The 16616-nt window shown below is 38.0% G+C and overlaps 2 protein-coding genes across 2 annotated transcripts; one reads left to right on the top strand and one right to left on the bottom strand.

The window, feature by feature from the left end:
• Positions 1 to 114: 114 nt before the first annotated feature.
• On the bottom strand, positions 115 to 3568 carry tprkb (Tp53rk binding protein). The gene is made up of 4 exons (XM_022193882.2): positions 3318 to 3568; positions 2987 to 3109; positions 1691 to 1867; positions 115 to 380 (listed from the first exon to the last, which is right to left on the bottom strand). The coding sequence occupies exons 1-4, from the start codon at positions 3456 to 3458 to the stop codon at positions 294 to 296; spliced, it is 528 nt and encodes a 175-aa protein (XP_022049574.1). The 5' UTR covers positions 3459 to 3568; the 3' UTR covers positions 115 to 293.
• A 217-nt stretch (positions 3569 to 3785) lies between these two features.
• Positions 3786 to 9710, top strand: alg10 (ALG10 alpha-1,2-mannosyltransferase). Its single transcript, XM_022193879.2, has 3 exons — positions 3786 to 4157; positions 5792 to 5989; positions 6070 to 9710. The coding sequence occupies exons 1-3, from the start codon at positions 3993 to 3995 to the stop codon at positions 7129 to 7131; spliced, it is 1425 nt and encodes a 474-aa protein (XP_022049571.2). The 5' UTR covers positions 3786 to 3992; the 3' UTR covers positions 7132 to 9710.
• Positions 9711 to 16616: the final 6906 nt, after the last annotated feature.

The following is a 16616-nucleotide window of genomic DNA, read 5'->3' as shown; positions in this document are numbered from 1 at the left end:
AACTCTGCAGGAAGTTCCCTGACTGCCTCCAAAGTTTTTCTGCATGTGCCAAAATTTTACAACAATAGAAAACCACATAAAAAAAGAAATATAATGACAAGTTCATGCAAAGACTTATGAAAAATAAGATATATTTTACTCAGCTGGGAGCTCAGTGTACATAAACCATCACTTCTAGCGTACAGATTTGAGTACAAGATGGACAATATTTGCATTTCTCTTTGAACCTAAGAGTATTAAAAGCAGAAAAACCATTCTTAATGTTCCATATTCTATCCTTATAGTTGATGGGGCTACATGACGTCCTTGGTGGCCATTCTGCACACAACTGCATCAAGTAGATTTCCACATTTCTCCTCCTGAGGAGCGATTTTGTACAGCTGTGATGGAGACAGAAAAAATGAGAATATGATTTATGAGAATACTGCCAAAATCCATCAAGTGTAAACAATTTAACATTAAGAGAGTCTCCGAATATAAATATCAAGGCTTCCAGAATTCACTTCTCATGATGTTTATACTGTGTTAAAAAAATATGTGACATGAATAGGAATGAATGGATGAACTTCTTACTGGACATCCCAGCAGTTTTACAACCTGCTGTAGCCCCCCGTCCCCGACCCAAGACCCACCCCACACACTTCAGTCCCTGTCTGTGCCCTCCTTTCAGTGTTGACTTTATGTAAAGTTTCTTTGAAAACTGAAGTTAAGATAGTCATCTGACCTTTTGGTTCTCTCCCAGCGAAAGTGTCTCAAAACTTATCTTTCCCTTCTCTCTCTCCTTAATTATTTCACTCCCTCCTTTTACCAAGAAAATGTTGAAACACGCGAACCTAAAACCTGTTCTCTCATTTTGTTTCATAACTGAATGATGAACCCTGGATGTTATTTACTGAAAAATCAAAGCTGTTGCTCCAAAAGCTCACATTTAAACGGCAGAAAAGTGGAGACTTTTACAGACACAGAGCCACTTGTACTATATTCTGCAGACAGCTAATAATCAAAGCAGTCTTCTTGTCTGTCCTAGATTATGGAGATATTATCTACAGAAATGTCTCTACCCTGACCCTGAAAGCTTTAGATTCAGTTTATCACTGCATCTTCCACTCATCACTGCTTGTTGTATAAAAAAAATCGGCTGGCCACCTCTAGCAGTAAGGTGAGACAAGCATTGGTTTCTGTTTATATATAAGGCACTTATTGGCAAAATGCAACAATGCATAACTTCTTTGTTAAATTCACTCCAAAATAACTATTCAACGTGCCCAAGCAGCTGGCTAACATTTGACTAACACGTACGTACACTGCAGGTGGTAAAAAATGCCTTGAGCTTTTCAGCCACAGAAAGTTGGGACATCTTGCCGAAACATTGAAGCTTTGTGCAGTTTAAATCCATGAACACTGACTACACTGCTTCTGAATGTCACTGTTTTCAACTGTGCTCCTTTCTTTATTTTCTCTTTGATTTTCATCTTTTTTTATCCCATTGGCTGTACTCTCAACATCATTGTAAATGAGGGCTTGTCCTCAATAATTGTTCAATATTTAAACAAAAGCTGAATGAATGCAAAATGAATTGGGTCAACAAAACTGTATTATTCAACCTGTAACTTAAACATCTCATTTAATATTTGTTTAATATTCACGTTACATGGAATGAGAGACATGAATTAAAGCAGAAGTTGAAAACCTTTTTGATCTTTGCAGGGTCTGACAACGAGGATACGTCCTCCACTGGAACCTGCCGTCCGTCCACTCTGGCTGTGATGTCTGACAGAAGCTGCACCTCGTCTTTCTTGTGAACGACAACCACCATGACGGACTCATCGCCGTCCGAGATCCCAAATCTTTTAAAGGCCTCTGAGATCTGTATTAGTGAAGGAATGTGAGAAGTTTACATGAACACCTGTTGTCACCTTCCACCCGAAGACAGTCAAATGCACAAATTAACATTGAAGCAAGACAAGGATGAAACCAATGTTTCTATAATAAACTCTTAATATTTCAGAGCATAAATGAAGGTTTAAGAAAAAGATCAAGTTAAAACAAATTAGTCAGTACTCTAGTTCTGGAGATGGTTTTTAAGGAGGCAGGACTGGGCATATAGAATGATGTGTGATTCAAAGCTTAGCTACTAAGATCCTGGCAACAACTTTCACATTAGCAGACAAGAGACTAGGACTGCTCTCAGTCAGACTGGTACAGTTTGGAGGACTGAAAAATGTGATTTCTGATTCTGAGCTGAAGAAAAATTGTATCCACTGAAACCACTGAAATAATCTAAAACAGCATTAAGGCATTTTTGGACCACCAGGTCTCAGGAGAAGGTATAGCTCTGTGTGATCTGCGTTAGGATTGAACAGTGAATAGATTTGAAATTGAAACTTGAAAGAATGCAATTAGCGAATTGCAAAGACTGTAATTTAGGATATACATGATGGCCAATACTTAGATGCTGCTTTCAAGCCATGAATGACCTACTGGCTTCAATCTCAAAGACTGTTTATTTTCCTCCTGGAATTCTATTATTACTTTATTTCTTATGTAACTTCCCACAGTCAGAGTTTTCAACCATTCCACTAAAATAATGTAATAAATACATGTTTAAAGCTATTTGTATCTCTAAGTTCTTATCCTTGTGTTACAAAAAATACAGTATTTGGATGGTGTCTCATGTGGTAGTGATCCATCAAGTTTTAAATCTAGTACAATCAATCTGAACTTATTAGTACAGAATTTATCACAAAAATAGAGTTCCCAAGTCTGCAAAACAATGAATAGATGCATGGTGATGTTGGATAATGTTAAGAATCAAAGTGGAAGCACATGAATATAAAATAAAATAGGACCTAAGATCGAACGTTGTTGTACACAACCGGTATTGTGAGCTATATGTGATGTGTATTAGCCTAAGGTGACTAAGGAGATTCTTTAAAAAAGTAGAGATAAAAATCAAAACAGTGCAACATCTAATAATGTCACTTACATTATTAGTAGGTGACAGGTTGAAGATGATCTCTGAGTAGAGACTTCTGGTCTTCATTTTTCCTATTGTCTGTAAATGAACAGCTTTATTGGCCGCTACCAGTACTTGGAAAGGATCCACCAGCTGAAAACAAAAACAAAGTCTGATAATGTAAAACAAGTGAAATCCCTTTCCCCTCCTTATATTTCATTTACGCCATTGCTTGAATGAAAAACCTGAGCAGTTAGAGATTTTCTGTAATAGCTCGTGTGGTTTAAAGAGGCAAAAATTCACAGGTGTTAGCTAATAACTACAAAGTACAACAAACAACACGACGAAAAAAGCTGCTCACCATTGTTGGGTTGATCAAGGCACCACTTATTTTACCATCGACAGCGCTTTGCCGCAACACTGCCGCATTTTTTACGTCTTTGAAAAGCATTTGAGTCACTCTGTGGGCAGGGAAAAGCTCCAAGTCTTGTGTGTGATTCATGTTGAATTAGATTTTTTTTAAGCCGGAAAAAAAATGAGAAAATTTCAAAAGAGACAGGCAGTTAGAGGCGTGCTTCACGTGAAGTCTGCGCACGACGGGGGAACCATAACAGTGTGACACCGCTTGACAGGAAATATCCGTCGTAGGGAAAAATACAGAAAATATTTTTTTCATTTTTTAAAATATTTTTAAAACGACATTTCACAATTGGTTATTCTACAATAATTCAGATGCATCTTATGGCAACTAGTTTTTATGGTAGAAATACGAGGCTAATGTTCTTAGCACAACTCCGGAAATAATACTTGAACAGGAGTTTCGTTCCGAGCAGCTTTCCTAAGCGCACCGCCAGCTGTCAAATAGCAAAACTCTTCCGTTTAGCTTCACAGAATAGCTTGCAGTCAGTTTCTCTCTGAATTGATGTTGTTTGGTGGTTTTAATACGAACATTTAATCGTTATGCGTGATACACAACAACACGACAGCTAGTTTTGGACTGAATTCACTTGACGTTGTGATTTTTTCCTCGTCAAACATGGAGAAATTTGAAGGCTACATCTTCACTGCTCTCTGCAGCACCAACTTCCTGATTTCCTGCCTGCTGTTCTCTAAAGTTACCCGGGAGCAGAGGGAGCCCTACATGGACGAGATTTTTCACGTTCCGCAGGCTCAGAAATACTGTCACGGGAAGTTCAACGAGGTAAAGTGGGTTTCTCGGTCGCCATGAAAGTGAGTCTGTCATTGTTAGGCGGATTAGGGTTAGCTAGCAGCGCAGCTTTTGCCATGAAACTAAATGATGTGGCAGCTGGAGGGGTTTTAATCTCCATGTTGGACATATAGAGTGGCATTAGTAAAGGGTCGTGTGTTTGACGTAGCCCAACTTTGACAAGAACAAATCAGTTTTAGTAAAGTGGAGCTTAAAGGTCGAAAAGAGTTTAATTTCCTCTTTAAAGCTCGTTGTAATCCCGTAAACCTTACATTACTAATGGTATGTGTATACATACAACACAATGCAATAGTATATGTAAAGAACCAGTCAAAAATAAGTGGTTTCAAAGTAAAATTGCTAAAACTGCATGTAGTTTTAAAGGTCAGATATTGTGCCACTTTTCAGCAAATAGTCTAAATCTCCTCTGAATGTGTCTTTAATTTTTTTTCTGATTAAAATACTGCAAAGATGGTTTATATCCCCATGATTGTATACCTCCTCGTTTATGTCCTGTTCTAAAAAGGCTATTTTGGTTTCTTTAAATGTAGCTGATCAGCTGCTGTCCACGCCACCTTCAGGAAGAAACCCCTCTGTGCATCTGTTGTTAAAGGGGAGAGCAAAACAAGTAATTGCACAGCAGCAGCTGACAAAGTCGTGAACAAGTGTGTGAGACCAGGACTTTCTGCCTGAGCTTTCGTGTTACATGGAAATAAAACTGAATTAAGATAAGCAAAACTTTAGTGATCCCTCACTGGGGAAATTCACAGCTTACTTTCACAGGATTCACAGCTCAGCCATTGCTTTTTAACTTGTGCATGCTATGTTGTGGTTATATATAGTTTTGCGGTGCAGTTTGGCCAGCTTGGAAATGGCTCTGAAGTGACTGCTGGTTAGCATGTAGTGTTAGCATAGCATCGACCAGCAGAAGCAACTGTCTTCGTTTTCTCATGGTGTTTCACAACATACAAAACAACATACAAAGAATATATTTTTCATCATATGGGACCATGAAGAAGCTGGACTCACAGGATTTTTACTTCTTTTTTTAGCCCAAACAATTAATCAGTTTTGAAAATAATTTGTAAGTAATTTAATAGTTTACAAAGTATTGATTAGTCACTGTAACTCTACAATGAAACTGTTTACCAAAGAAGAGAAATCAGGATGCACCACAGCATCCCTGCCAACAGATGGAGCTATTGAGTTATCATTCTCGTCAGCCTTGCAATTATGAGCTGAATAACAGACACATACACATCCTTATAATTGCTGGATTCTTGAACGTCTGAACACTAGTTAGTCTGATTTTGTGTTTGTATAAAGAGGACAGTGGAGGGTTACAATATATTGAAGTATAAAGAATTTTGACTTTTTAGTATGGATCATGTTCCAACAAAAGTTTCAACACAAAGCTGGATTTTCCATTTCCCATGATGCAACTTGTACAGTACGCTTCGTTTAACGCTTCCTGAATGATAAAGATTCATGTTTTGCAATCCAGACCAGCCTAAAGACGTCTTTTGAGCTACAGAAGACTTCATACATTAATTTTCACGCAGAAAGCAAATTTATCTTCATGTATAAAATGTTTTAATGTCTCTTTTGCCTGGTTGTAACTTGTGCAGTGGGATCCGATGATCACCACCCTCCCAGGCCTTTACCTTGCCTCCGTGGGAGTCATCAAGCCTGTGGTGTGGCTCGCTGACCTGACCGGCAAAGTGGTTTGTTCCACTGCCATGCTGCGCTTCATCAACCTGCTCTTCAACTGCGGCAACCTTTACCTGATCTACCTGCTCATCTGCAAGTTGCACCTCAGGGAGAAGGTAAGACGGGATGATGAAGAGAATGATGCCCTTTTGTTGTAGTTTTCCTTTTTTCTGATGTCACGTTACTTCTCTTCTAGACACGAACAACCTCACGTCGGGTCCTGTCAGCGTTGTCTCTGTCCACCTTCCCTGTGCTGTATTTCTTCAACTTCCTCTACTACACCGACGCCGGATCTACTTTCTTCACCCTCTTCACCTACCTCATGACGCTCTACGGCTGCCACAAGGCCGCTGCGCTCCTCGGCGTCTGCTCCGTGCTCTTCCGCCAGACCAACATCATCTGGGTCGCCTTTTGCGCAGGAACTCTGGTGGCCGCCAAGATGGACGAGGCCTGGAGGGTGGAGCACACGAAAAAGAGGGACGAGAAGTCGCCGCCGTTGCAAGTTCCGCTGTCGTTTAGCGGAGTGAAGAAGATAATCCTGTTCACCGTGGAGTTCCTCACCTCCCCTGGTCATGTGAAGGCGGTGCTGCTGGTGGCTTGGCCTTACGCAGCGGTCGGTGTTGGTTTCCTGGCGTTCGTGGTGCTGAATGACGGGATTGTAGTCGGCGACAGGACGAGCCACGAGGCCTGCCTCAACTTCCCACAGCTCTTCTATTTCTTCTCTTTCTCCCTTTTCTTTTCCCTCCCCGTCTCGCTTTGTTACCACCGAGTCCTCCGCTTCCTGCAGGCTCTGAAAAAGCAACCTTTGTTCTTCCTCTTCGTCTCTGCCGTCTGTTTGCTCCTGGTTTGGAAGTTCACCTTCGTGCACAAGTACCTCCTCGCAGATAACCGTCATTTCCCCTTCTACGTGTGGAGAAAACTCTTCCAGAGACATGAGCTGGTGCGCTTCCTCCTCGTCCCCGTGTACGTCTTCGCCGGGTGGAATTTCCTGGACTCCTTCAAGTCACGCTCGCTCTTCTGGAGCCTGGCCTTCCTGACATGCCTCCTGGCTGCCACAGTTCCCCAGAAGCTCTTGGAGTTCAGGTACTTCATTGTTCCCTACCTGATGTACCGCCTGCACATGCCTCTCCCCTCGCTTCCCAGACTCGTTGTCGAGTTCCTGCTGTACACGGCTGTAAACACTGCCACCATTTATATCTTCATCACAAAGACCTTCCACTGGCCGGACACCACAGCCACACAAAGGTTCATGTGGTGAAGAACAGAGGATTTTTTTTATAAGGAACTTCTCTGTGCCACCTTACAGACTGCCATTATGTGTGACCGCTCAGAAAACAAAACCTGCGTTACATCAAACAAAAATGGCACTTCTGAGTATTTGCATTGTTTTTACACAGGGCAATGAAATGGTGATTAGAGGTCGACCGATTGTGTGATCTGATATTCAGCAATTTCCAGTTATAATTATTCTTCTTGATAAAATAAATGAATATTCTGAACTCCAAAACCTCCTGTGAGGTTTGACAGTCAAGTTATCACCAATAGTACGTCATCCGTGAGAGCAAGAAACTGTATAAACGTAAAGAATCGTTAGACTTTCCATCAAAGCTGGACCCTCTACACGAGGCGTCATTCCATCAATGAAATCTACCAAATTTAAGCTTAAAATTGTGATGATATCAAAATCTGGTTATTCCACATGTTACGTTTAGGAATTTACCAAGAAGAAAATGTTTGCTCTGACCAAACTGTTTTTTGTTTTTTAAAAAAAAATCTAAATTCTGTGCTCCTCAGTGCAACCATGAAGCCATGACTGACTCAGCGACAAAAACATCACGACAACAATTCAGGGACATTCGGTTGACCTGCAGGCAGTGCTTACACAGAACAGATAAGAGACAAATGTAAATAGGAAAATATATGTAGACTCTTAAGTTATTTTCTAGTATTTGTAACATTTGGGGGCAGTTGTAAATGTTGATTCCAATTTTTTTCCCCAATTTCTGTAAAAAAATAATCAAAGAAATTCAATTTTTGTTTTAATTTTTTCAGGATTTATGGGATTATAACTGCACAGAAGAGTTATTTTTTGGTTCTTACCATGGTTGTTCTGTTTCCACAGAAATGTTGAACTTTATATTACAGTAAAAAAATGAACCCACAGTGAGTAAAAATGGGGCGATATTACCCAGAAACAGCTTGGGGTAAAGAGGGTTCATTTAAAAATGTGCTACTTTTGAACTGATGCAACTGGCAACTTTTGGTATTCAAAGTTTTCATTGTTACTGCCAATGTCTATCAACTCAGAATACTAGTTGTCAGTCTTCTCGATTATTAGTAATCAAAATCAGCCTTGACAAACCATATTGGTCGACCCCTTTTGGGGATTGCCAAAACTTACACAGAGGGTCAACTTTTCTAGTTAAAAGATGGAATTTTAAAACTTTGTAAGAGATGTTAAAAATGTTTTGGTTTGAGTAAAGTTTCTCAACAAAGGCTATGAACCCTGAACAAGTCCTGCCTGTTTACCTTAAATCAGTTGTCAATTATGTGAAAATTACAAGAATATTAATTTAAAGTCTATCTCTGGTTGTTGATTAAACCCCTAAGAACTCATCTTTGTGTATCATAGTTACACAATAAGAAGTTTGCCCATTAATATAATTACCTTCCTGACTTAAAATGGCTTAGATATGACTCTACACTGTTGCCTCCTTGTGTATTATTTATGAAGCCCCCGCCTCTATTTACACTCACCCCTCCTCATTCACTGCAGCTCAGCACACCAGCTCACCTCCAGCTCAAACACTGCAAAATTACTCTGTGCTACACAATGACAAGTTGGAATATCATCGGAATTCAGCCAAAGTTGCTCAAACCGGAAACGGATTCTGCAGAAGAATTATAATTTGTCTTCCAGCACAACTAAAAAAAATTGTAAACTCACTGGAGGGGGTCTTTAATCATAAATATTGACAGTTCAGTGTTGGTATCAGTAATGTAAAAATCACTGGTACTGCTCTCAATCACAGTGGTTTGTTTTGAAGAGAATTTACTGTATATAAAACTTGTTTCTACCTAAAAGTGTAATTTTGACATTTTCTGTGAATTAAATGTGACGCAGACATTTCTAATAGATTTTTTTTTCTTACTTTAAATGTAAAAATAAAAGTCATACTAATCCCATTTTGTGGATACAACTGTTGAACAAGCTGTAAATATGATTAAAGAGACCAAAATAGCCATATCACTATGAACTTTTACTGTACAGTAAGGTTGACGGATGACTGAGCTGAAGTTAAATTTTTTATTTTTTTTTGCCAATGAAGAGCACTGATGGACACGTTTGACTTTTTAATAATGGGACCATTTGAAGATCTACATCTGTTTTGCATTTCTACTTTGACAAAGCCATACAGATCCACTGGAGGAGATTTTCATTGTTAATTTAGACGTTTTTATTTGTGAAGTTTACTTTTTGTGCTTTGTGACGCACTTCTGGCCTTCTGTATGCTCCCTCATCTGTATGATTGTGTGTTTTGGTATGTATGGTTAATTTCACTGTTTTTTTTTTCCTACTCTATTGCCTGAGACGTAATGATGAAGCAGATGTCGAACCCCATTAACTCTGGTTGCGTCGGTTTGTGAGTTTAAGCGATGAAACTGAGATAAATCTGCATCAAAATTTGTGATTTTAGACTTTGTTTTTGCATCAAATATGTCTGACTTACATGCAGTTCTGTGACTTTTCATGTGGTCTTGTGTCCCTCTTTCCATCCAGCTGTATGTTTGCTGCTCCGTGTTGATACAACCTTGGAATAAAATGTCTTCAATTAAGTCCACAGACCAGTTGTGGCAAGTATACAGTGATATGGAAAAGTTTGGGTCCAAATTTCTGTTAAAGTGAACAGGAAAATGTGCAAAAGATGAACAGATTTCTAAAAATGATTTCTTCAACATTTTAAGCAAGACGTATTTAATTGTTCTTTTCCATCAAAAAATTAAAAACTAAATGGCCCAAAGCCAAGGTCTGACCTCACTAACATCACCCTGGGCAAATATCACAGCTTCTAAAAGCTTCTGGTAGCAGTTTAGGGTCTTAAAGTTTGCCTTTGGGAGGTTCTCGTCTTTTCTTCCTGCAAAATCTTCTAGTTCTGGAAGTTTCTTGTTCCCTCTTGCATACACTGGGTTTGCACTTGCACTGATTGTCAGTAATGTTTAATGCTCTTGATGTTGTCCGCTGTGGATTGAGAGATGCATTTAGAATCATTATCCTAAATTATCTCCTTTGGAAGATGTTTGGTTCCACAATTTGCTGCTATTTAATTGAATGAAGCCCAAAGCATGATGCACCCACTCCTGTCCTAAACAGTTCATGAAATTCTTCACCCTTTTTTCTCCAAAAAGTTATTTTCCAACTTCATCAGTGCACAAGACTCGTTTCAGAAATGCCTGAGGCCCGTTTCATTTGCAAACTGAATTTTGTGGCGAGGACGCAGGAAAGGTTTTCCTCTGATTGTTTATCCATAATGCTAATGTTGGGTCAGTTCACCACTGTTCCAAAGTTTGTTAAAACTCCCTGAAGGTCTTCTGTCGCCAAACTTTGTTTTGCAAGCACTTCTCTCTGAAAGCATTCTTGGATATCCACACATCAAATTAAGCTTTGCCTTCCTATTAATTTCTTTAGAAATTGAGGGAGCATCTGCACAAAACACTTTGGTATCTACTGCTTTGTGGACATCAGTTATTTTAAATTTTCAGAGTGCTGACAAGAGAGGCTGTTGAGGTTTGAGGAGTATCTATAAAGCTCCAAAACTTGCAAATTGAAATCACCTGGCCTTTTCTAATGATGATTGTTAAGAAGCCTTACCTCAAAAAAAAACTAATTATGGTCTGAAAGCTCTGATCTGTATTGATGTCCGAACTTTTTCCTGGCTCTGATTTTCTTTTTGTTTTCTCTAAAATTGTTCAAAACTGAAATATATACTAATTTTGCTTGTGTATAAAAAGAATGTGTAATCTTTCATTTTATGCCTTTTGGAGATCAGGTTCAATTTTTTACTCACAGAAATTGAAATTTTGCCAACACTTTTGCTGTGGCGAACACAAAAACCTTAATTGAAGCCAACAAGCAGACCTGAAGAAGCCAAGTACAGCTTTATTTAAATAGTTTGAGTCATTTATTAATCTTGTTTCTTGGCTTGAATAATTAAAGAAGTGTTTGCATTAGACTTTACTGTTTTGCCACTGGCTTCACTTCCTTATTGTTTGGGATTTTCACAGACAGTATATAATAATCTACTATATATTAAAAGAAACTGCAAACTTGTCAGACCCAATTAAATCCAAATATATTCACAAAAATATGACAAATTTGGCCATTTTGTGACAAAATATGAAAATGATTAGCATTAACATTGAATATTTGTGCGATTTGGAGGCATCTTGATGCATAAAAAGTATTGTTAGCATATGAGAATCCATAATACAGTGTATTTAATCACATTTTACAGCTGGAAACAGAAAAAGCGTAATCAACTCAGCATCATGTTTACCATAAAATTAGAAAATACATAGAAGTTGCTTTAATTTCTTTACAGTAGATTCTTATTTGTGTGTTTTCAGTCTGATTCTAAGCCAGTATCAGTCACTAGGAGGAGCTGTAAGCCAAACCTGGACATTTCTGTGAACATACATGCAATTTAATATAAAGCAAATCAGTCATATTGTTTATAAATTAAATGCTGTATCTTTGTTTTCTTGGCTGAGTAACACTGAAAGAAGCACTTAAGCTTTAGGTTTGTGTGAAAGCAACACATTAAAGCAGTGAGAAGTTGGCCTTGAAAACAGTTTGTCCAAATCAAACTCTAATAAACGGCACTGCTTTTAAATAAAAATGGAATTACAGCCAAAGAAAGGTGACAGAACAGCAGAATCAGATTTTCTAAAGTGCACAATTACCACTATAATAAAACCTAACAGCTGCCTTTGTTGCTCAGAGTAATGTGGAGTCTTCATTATTTTAGGAAGCAAAGCTCAATTGGGAGAGAAAGGAAAACATAATTGCTCTCCGTCTAACCTGTATCATTAGCAGATTCTAATTACATCAAGCAGTGTGGGGGCAGATCACAGGAGAGACTTTAATAAAATCAAACTGGGATGATTATACAAATGTTGATTGCACTTCTCAGCCTCTCTAAGCCTGCTGAAGGGAGACTGTGTGTTCTGTTTGCTTTGCTGCACAGTGTTCATGGTAGTAATCCACCAGAATATATAATGTTGTGCTTTGTTGAGCCTCCCTGCTTCTCTTTTTTCCTTTTCACTGCCTCATTGATTTTTACATTGAGGGGTGATGAAGGTTCAGATTTGTCTTTCTCACCGCCATGTTCTGGCATTTTGAAAATTACAGGCTAACAGCAATACAAGGTAATATTTTTTTTAATTATTTGAGGAAAATGATAAAATAAGTTGCAAAAAATACACTGAATGGCCCTAAAATATGTAAGCTCATTACAGACAAAAACTTTTAAGGTAGCAGAAAAGAGAGAAAAAAAAATTAAATGCAGAAGTGGAAATGAGTTATTTGTTACTGCTCATGTCAATGGCCATAACAAAATTACAAGAGTGGAAGAAACTTTTATTTTCTTCTTTTTATTGATTTATGACATTATACAGCAGGACTGGAGATGGGAAGGAGGGAATGAAAAAGTGTCAGCTGGCAAGAAAAAAAGAAAATTTTTAAAAATAATTTCCAAAATAAATTGATGTGGCCCCAAAATGGAGCCTTGTGGGATTCCACATTCAAATTCCATATGCTCAGGTGTCCAGCTAGTCCATCTCAACATCATGTACCTGTAATTTACTTAGTTTGCTCAAATACTGTATAATGATAAGGTGTTGTCCAGGAGGGAAAAAAGAATCTTCTTAACATTATCAAACATATACAAATGAAAATAGCGAGGCCGCAAAATGAAGCTTGTGGGACTCCACATTCAAATTCAATAAGCTCATATGTATTATTGTCTGTCTGTTGTCTAAACAGCTGCTCTACCAGTTTACAACTAGCCCTCTGACACCAGATACTAGTTAGTTAGTTAGCTAGCTAGCTGAAATTTAATGAAACGTTGCAAAATGAAAAAAATCTACTTGACATTTATCGTTGATATGGAAAATAAAATGACGAGGCCCCGAAACTGAGCCCTGTCAGACTCCATATTCAAATTTCATATATATCTGTGTATTATTAACAAGGTAGTGTCTACAGATACGGACCCGTACCCGTAGCCTGTGGCCTACAGATACGGCACTTTCCCTTAACATAAATATTAATGAGTCGTACATAAATATTAATGAGCCGGCTGATGAACGCGCGTGATTGGCTGGTAATCCGATGGACATAAATATTAATGAGCCGGCGACGCTGATGAAGGCGCTTCCGTGATTCGAGGTGAATCTGCGGAATGAATGGCGGAACTAACAGCCAGCAAACTATAAGTATTTTTTTTTACCTTCAAAAGTAGCAACAGACTATTACATATTAACAACCTAAACAAAACCCTGATGTATTTTCTGCGTCTGTCAACACAAACCCTGTCACAGTCACTTTAATGTTAGCGGACTGTGTTGAATGGCTAATTTACATCACCACAAACAAATCTCACAATATCACAGTAAATCGAGTTTGTGGGTTTTTTTTTAATTCATGCCGAATTAAAGAGCTGCTCCTCACCATTCACGAGTGCTTGTTTCATATTCGACATCCTTAACTTTATCTTGTAAATTAGCGTCCGAAATTAAATGGGAACATTTGCAATGGAGTTCGTCAGCCGCTTCCACCACTGAACGCGGTAAACTAATTAATAGGAACTGGACTTCAAACAATTTAGACACGGCGTCTAAAAGAGTAAAAACTACATTGTCTACGTAAAGTGTGAGAGGAGACGGTGTATTTTTAGTTAAATTATACAATGTTCGCCGTCAAAGTCATTCATATAAACTGCCTGTAATGTGCAGCAAATAGTAGTTAACCATCGCCAGCTCTTCAGTGACCTTAACACGTCCGTACCTCTAGTACAGATGCTACGGGTACGGGTCCGTACCTCTAGCATCAACCTATTAACAAACTGTTTAGCTGTTTATCTAAACAGTTGCTCCACCAATTTGAAGCCATTTCTCAACACCATATACCTGTAAATTTTATGAAAATAAGTCATCTGGTACTTATCACACATGTATGAAAAAAGGTTAGGTCCCAAAATGAAGCCTTGTAGGACTCCACATTGATTAAATACACTCAAGTGTATTATCAACATGTCAAAGATAAAATTTTATATTAAAAAAATTGTAATCTGGCAAAAAATAAATAAATCTACTAAACATTGTTCATTCATGTATAAAACAAAATGATGGAGACCCCAAATGGAGCCGTGTGGGCCTCCATATGTAATTAAATACGCTCAAGTGTATTATATACTTGTCTGTTTGTTGTCTTAAGACCTGCTCCACCAGTTTATAAATAGTTCTCTGACACCATGTAACTGTAATTTAGAAATAAAGATGACATGGTTCATTACATATTTTTTTTAAAAAGTCAATAATGTATGTTGTAATTATTACTATCTATTATCTAATTAATAAAAAAAATAGAGCAACTGCAAAGCAAAATTGTGTACTTACTTGTACGTATTTTACTTTTTCTCATATGATTTGTACTTATTGGTGGGACTAGTTTTAGTTTTGGCCATAATTTACTTCCATACAATCTCTTTGTGAATTTGTAAACACACCTTACTCTAAAGCACCTCCGTGTTTTTCATACCTTTATTGCTCTCTCAGACTTTAACCCTTGCCACCCGAAAGACGCTCTGGAGCGTTTTCTTGTTGCGCCGCGGTAATCAAAACAAAGCAGGAAAATGAAGCGTCGGCGAGTCTCCCTTTAAACGTGTGCTAAAAGTACAGATTTTGAACTTTCTACCAGTTTTTGAATCATGTTGATCGGCCAAGTAAAACCAGAGATATGATCAATAATAAACGCCACATTTTTTACCGAACTTCACCGGAGCTATTTCCAGCGTCTTTTATGCACGGCGAAATTTTGAACTTTGGACTTAGCGGAGAGTCCTCTCTACTGAAAGCATCTGGTGAGAAACACAGACCTTTCGAGTTATGCTTGGTGTAGGAAGGAAAATGTGGACCAGATTTTCATAAACCTGGCGTTCTCTGGAGTAAAAACGCGAACTGGATTTCCCCAAAGGTGACTGAGAAACTTGGAGCTGACAGAGACGCTCTGACGGGGAGCGGCCGCACAGACACGCCCCCAGTCTCTGTGTTCATAGTATGAGAGTGGAATGTTCTAGAAATACACAGAGGAGAGATGGCCAAAGTGCCGATTTGGAACTTTCTATCATTTTTTAATTTTTTTTTTAGTCAGGTGATAGTTATCACTCTTTGGGAGAGCAGCACGTCCTTCACTGGCTTTGGCCACAGATCACTCTCTCTGCTAGACACCAAAGATGCACAGAAAATGAAGATTTTGTTTCAGATGTAATATATTACTGCTACTACTACTAATAATAATAATAATAAAATAATAATAACAATAATTATAATAAAAATAAAATAATAATAATAAAACAACAATAATAATAACATTCATAATAAACATATTCTAGCAATGGAGAACACCAGGACTCTGGATTCTCCCTGTGGTCCTAAGGACTGTTTCTATTGTTTTTGTCATTGTAGAGATTGTGGTGGACAGAAAAAGCTTTTTGGAATGGTACAAATTCATTTATGTAAAATTTTATTGTGACTCCTCATGATTTTGTAAATAGTTGTGCAAAAGCGCCTAAAAAAAATTCCTCCATTTTAGTGCAAATAGTGGTATATAACTGTGTTAACTGCTAAATTTGTACATTATTTTATGACAAACAATTTATATTTACATTATAAGTTCTGAAAAAGATTCATTACACATGTTTATGGTGTCCACAGCAAAAAAATCTAACTTTTTTCTGCTCGGATTTTGTATTTTTTCTGCTATTTTAGGTCAAGTGTGTCCATACATTATATCAAAATGTCTAAATAATTATAGAATCACACAGGTGAGGTTGTGCCGAAAAAAAAGATACCAAGCAAAGCAAGATCAACAGCTTTTAAGGTGAAATATAAAGGTAAAATCAGAATTTGTCAAAAACGGACCTAAACCCCCTAGGGCCCTAAGGGTTAATTTGCATGAGTGTCCGAAGCTCCTGGTAAAATAATTAAAGTCAAACCCTCAGGAGGAAGCCATTTGTTTCCCAGAGTCAGAGGTGAAGAGGAGGGTTAACACGGCAAGATGCTGAGGTAGATTTTTAAAAATGCAATCAGAGTTTGTTACTTAATCACTTATTGAGGTTACACAAAAGCTGTGGGGGCAGAAAATAATTAGGATGAGAGACGATGGAGGGGAGGAGAGAGTAAAGAGGTCAAGAATAAAAGAATCCCATTAAAAATAGGTGATTAATAATTGCAGTTGAGGTCTAAATAAAAACATATACTTGAACTTCAGTATCGGCTATATAAGGGGCTATATAGATATCAAAATGTGAAAAATTATCATTTCTAATGAACAAAAGCATCCAGTGTGAATGAAATTTGACATCTCTATGAGCAGTTAATCATGCTCACATCCGCGCTGCATCGTGCATACATAATACATGCACGATGCAGCGCCGATGTCCATCCGTGTTCCGCGCTCTGGTC

The sequence above is a fragment of the Acanthochromis polyacanthus genome, chromosome 1, assembly GCF_021347895.1.
Source record: "Acanthochromis polyacanthus isolate Apoly-LR-REF ecotype Palm Island chromosome 1, KAUST_Apoly_ChrSc, whole genome shotgun sequence".
Lineage (NCBI taxonomy): Eukaryota > Metazoa > Chordata > Actinopteri > Pomacentridae > Acanthochromis > Acanthochromis polyacanthus.
The sequence above is the reverse complement of the archived record's forward strand: the minus strand, read 5'-3'. Positions and strand labels throughout refer to the sequence as shown.

What these genes read in the sequence shown, in the direction of transcription:
- tprkb (XM_022193882.2), bottom strand. Translation starts at nt 3,458, where the DNA reads ATGAATCACACACAAGACTTGGAGCTTTTCCCTGCCCACAGAGTGACT. An exon ending in ACCTGTCACCTACTAATAAT is followed by an intron (nt 1,868 to 2,986) that starts GTAAGTGACATT and finishes TCACTAATACAG; the next exon opens with ATCTCAGAGGCCTTTAAAAG. An exon ending in ACCCTGCAAAGATCAAAAAG is followed by an intron (nt 381 to 1,690) that starts GTTTTCAACTTC and finishes TCTCCATCACAG; the next exon opens with CTGTACAAAATCGCTCCTCA.
- alg10 (XM_022193879.2), top strand. Translation starts at nt 3,993, where the DNA reads ATGGAGAAATTTGAAGGCTACATCTTCACTGCTCTCTGCAGCACCAAC. An exon ending in GTCACGGGAAGTTCAACGAG is followed by an intron (nt 4,158 to 5,791) that starts GTAAAGTGGGTT and finishes TAACTTGTGCAG; the next exon opens with TGGGATCCGATGATCACCAC. An exon ending in AGTTGCACCTCAGGGAGAAG is followed by an intron (nt 5,990 to 6,069) that starts GTAAGACGGGAT and finishes CTTCTCTTCTAG; the next exon opens with ACACGAACAACCTCACGTCG.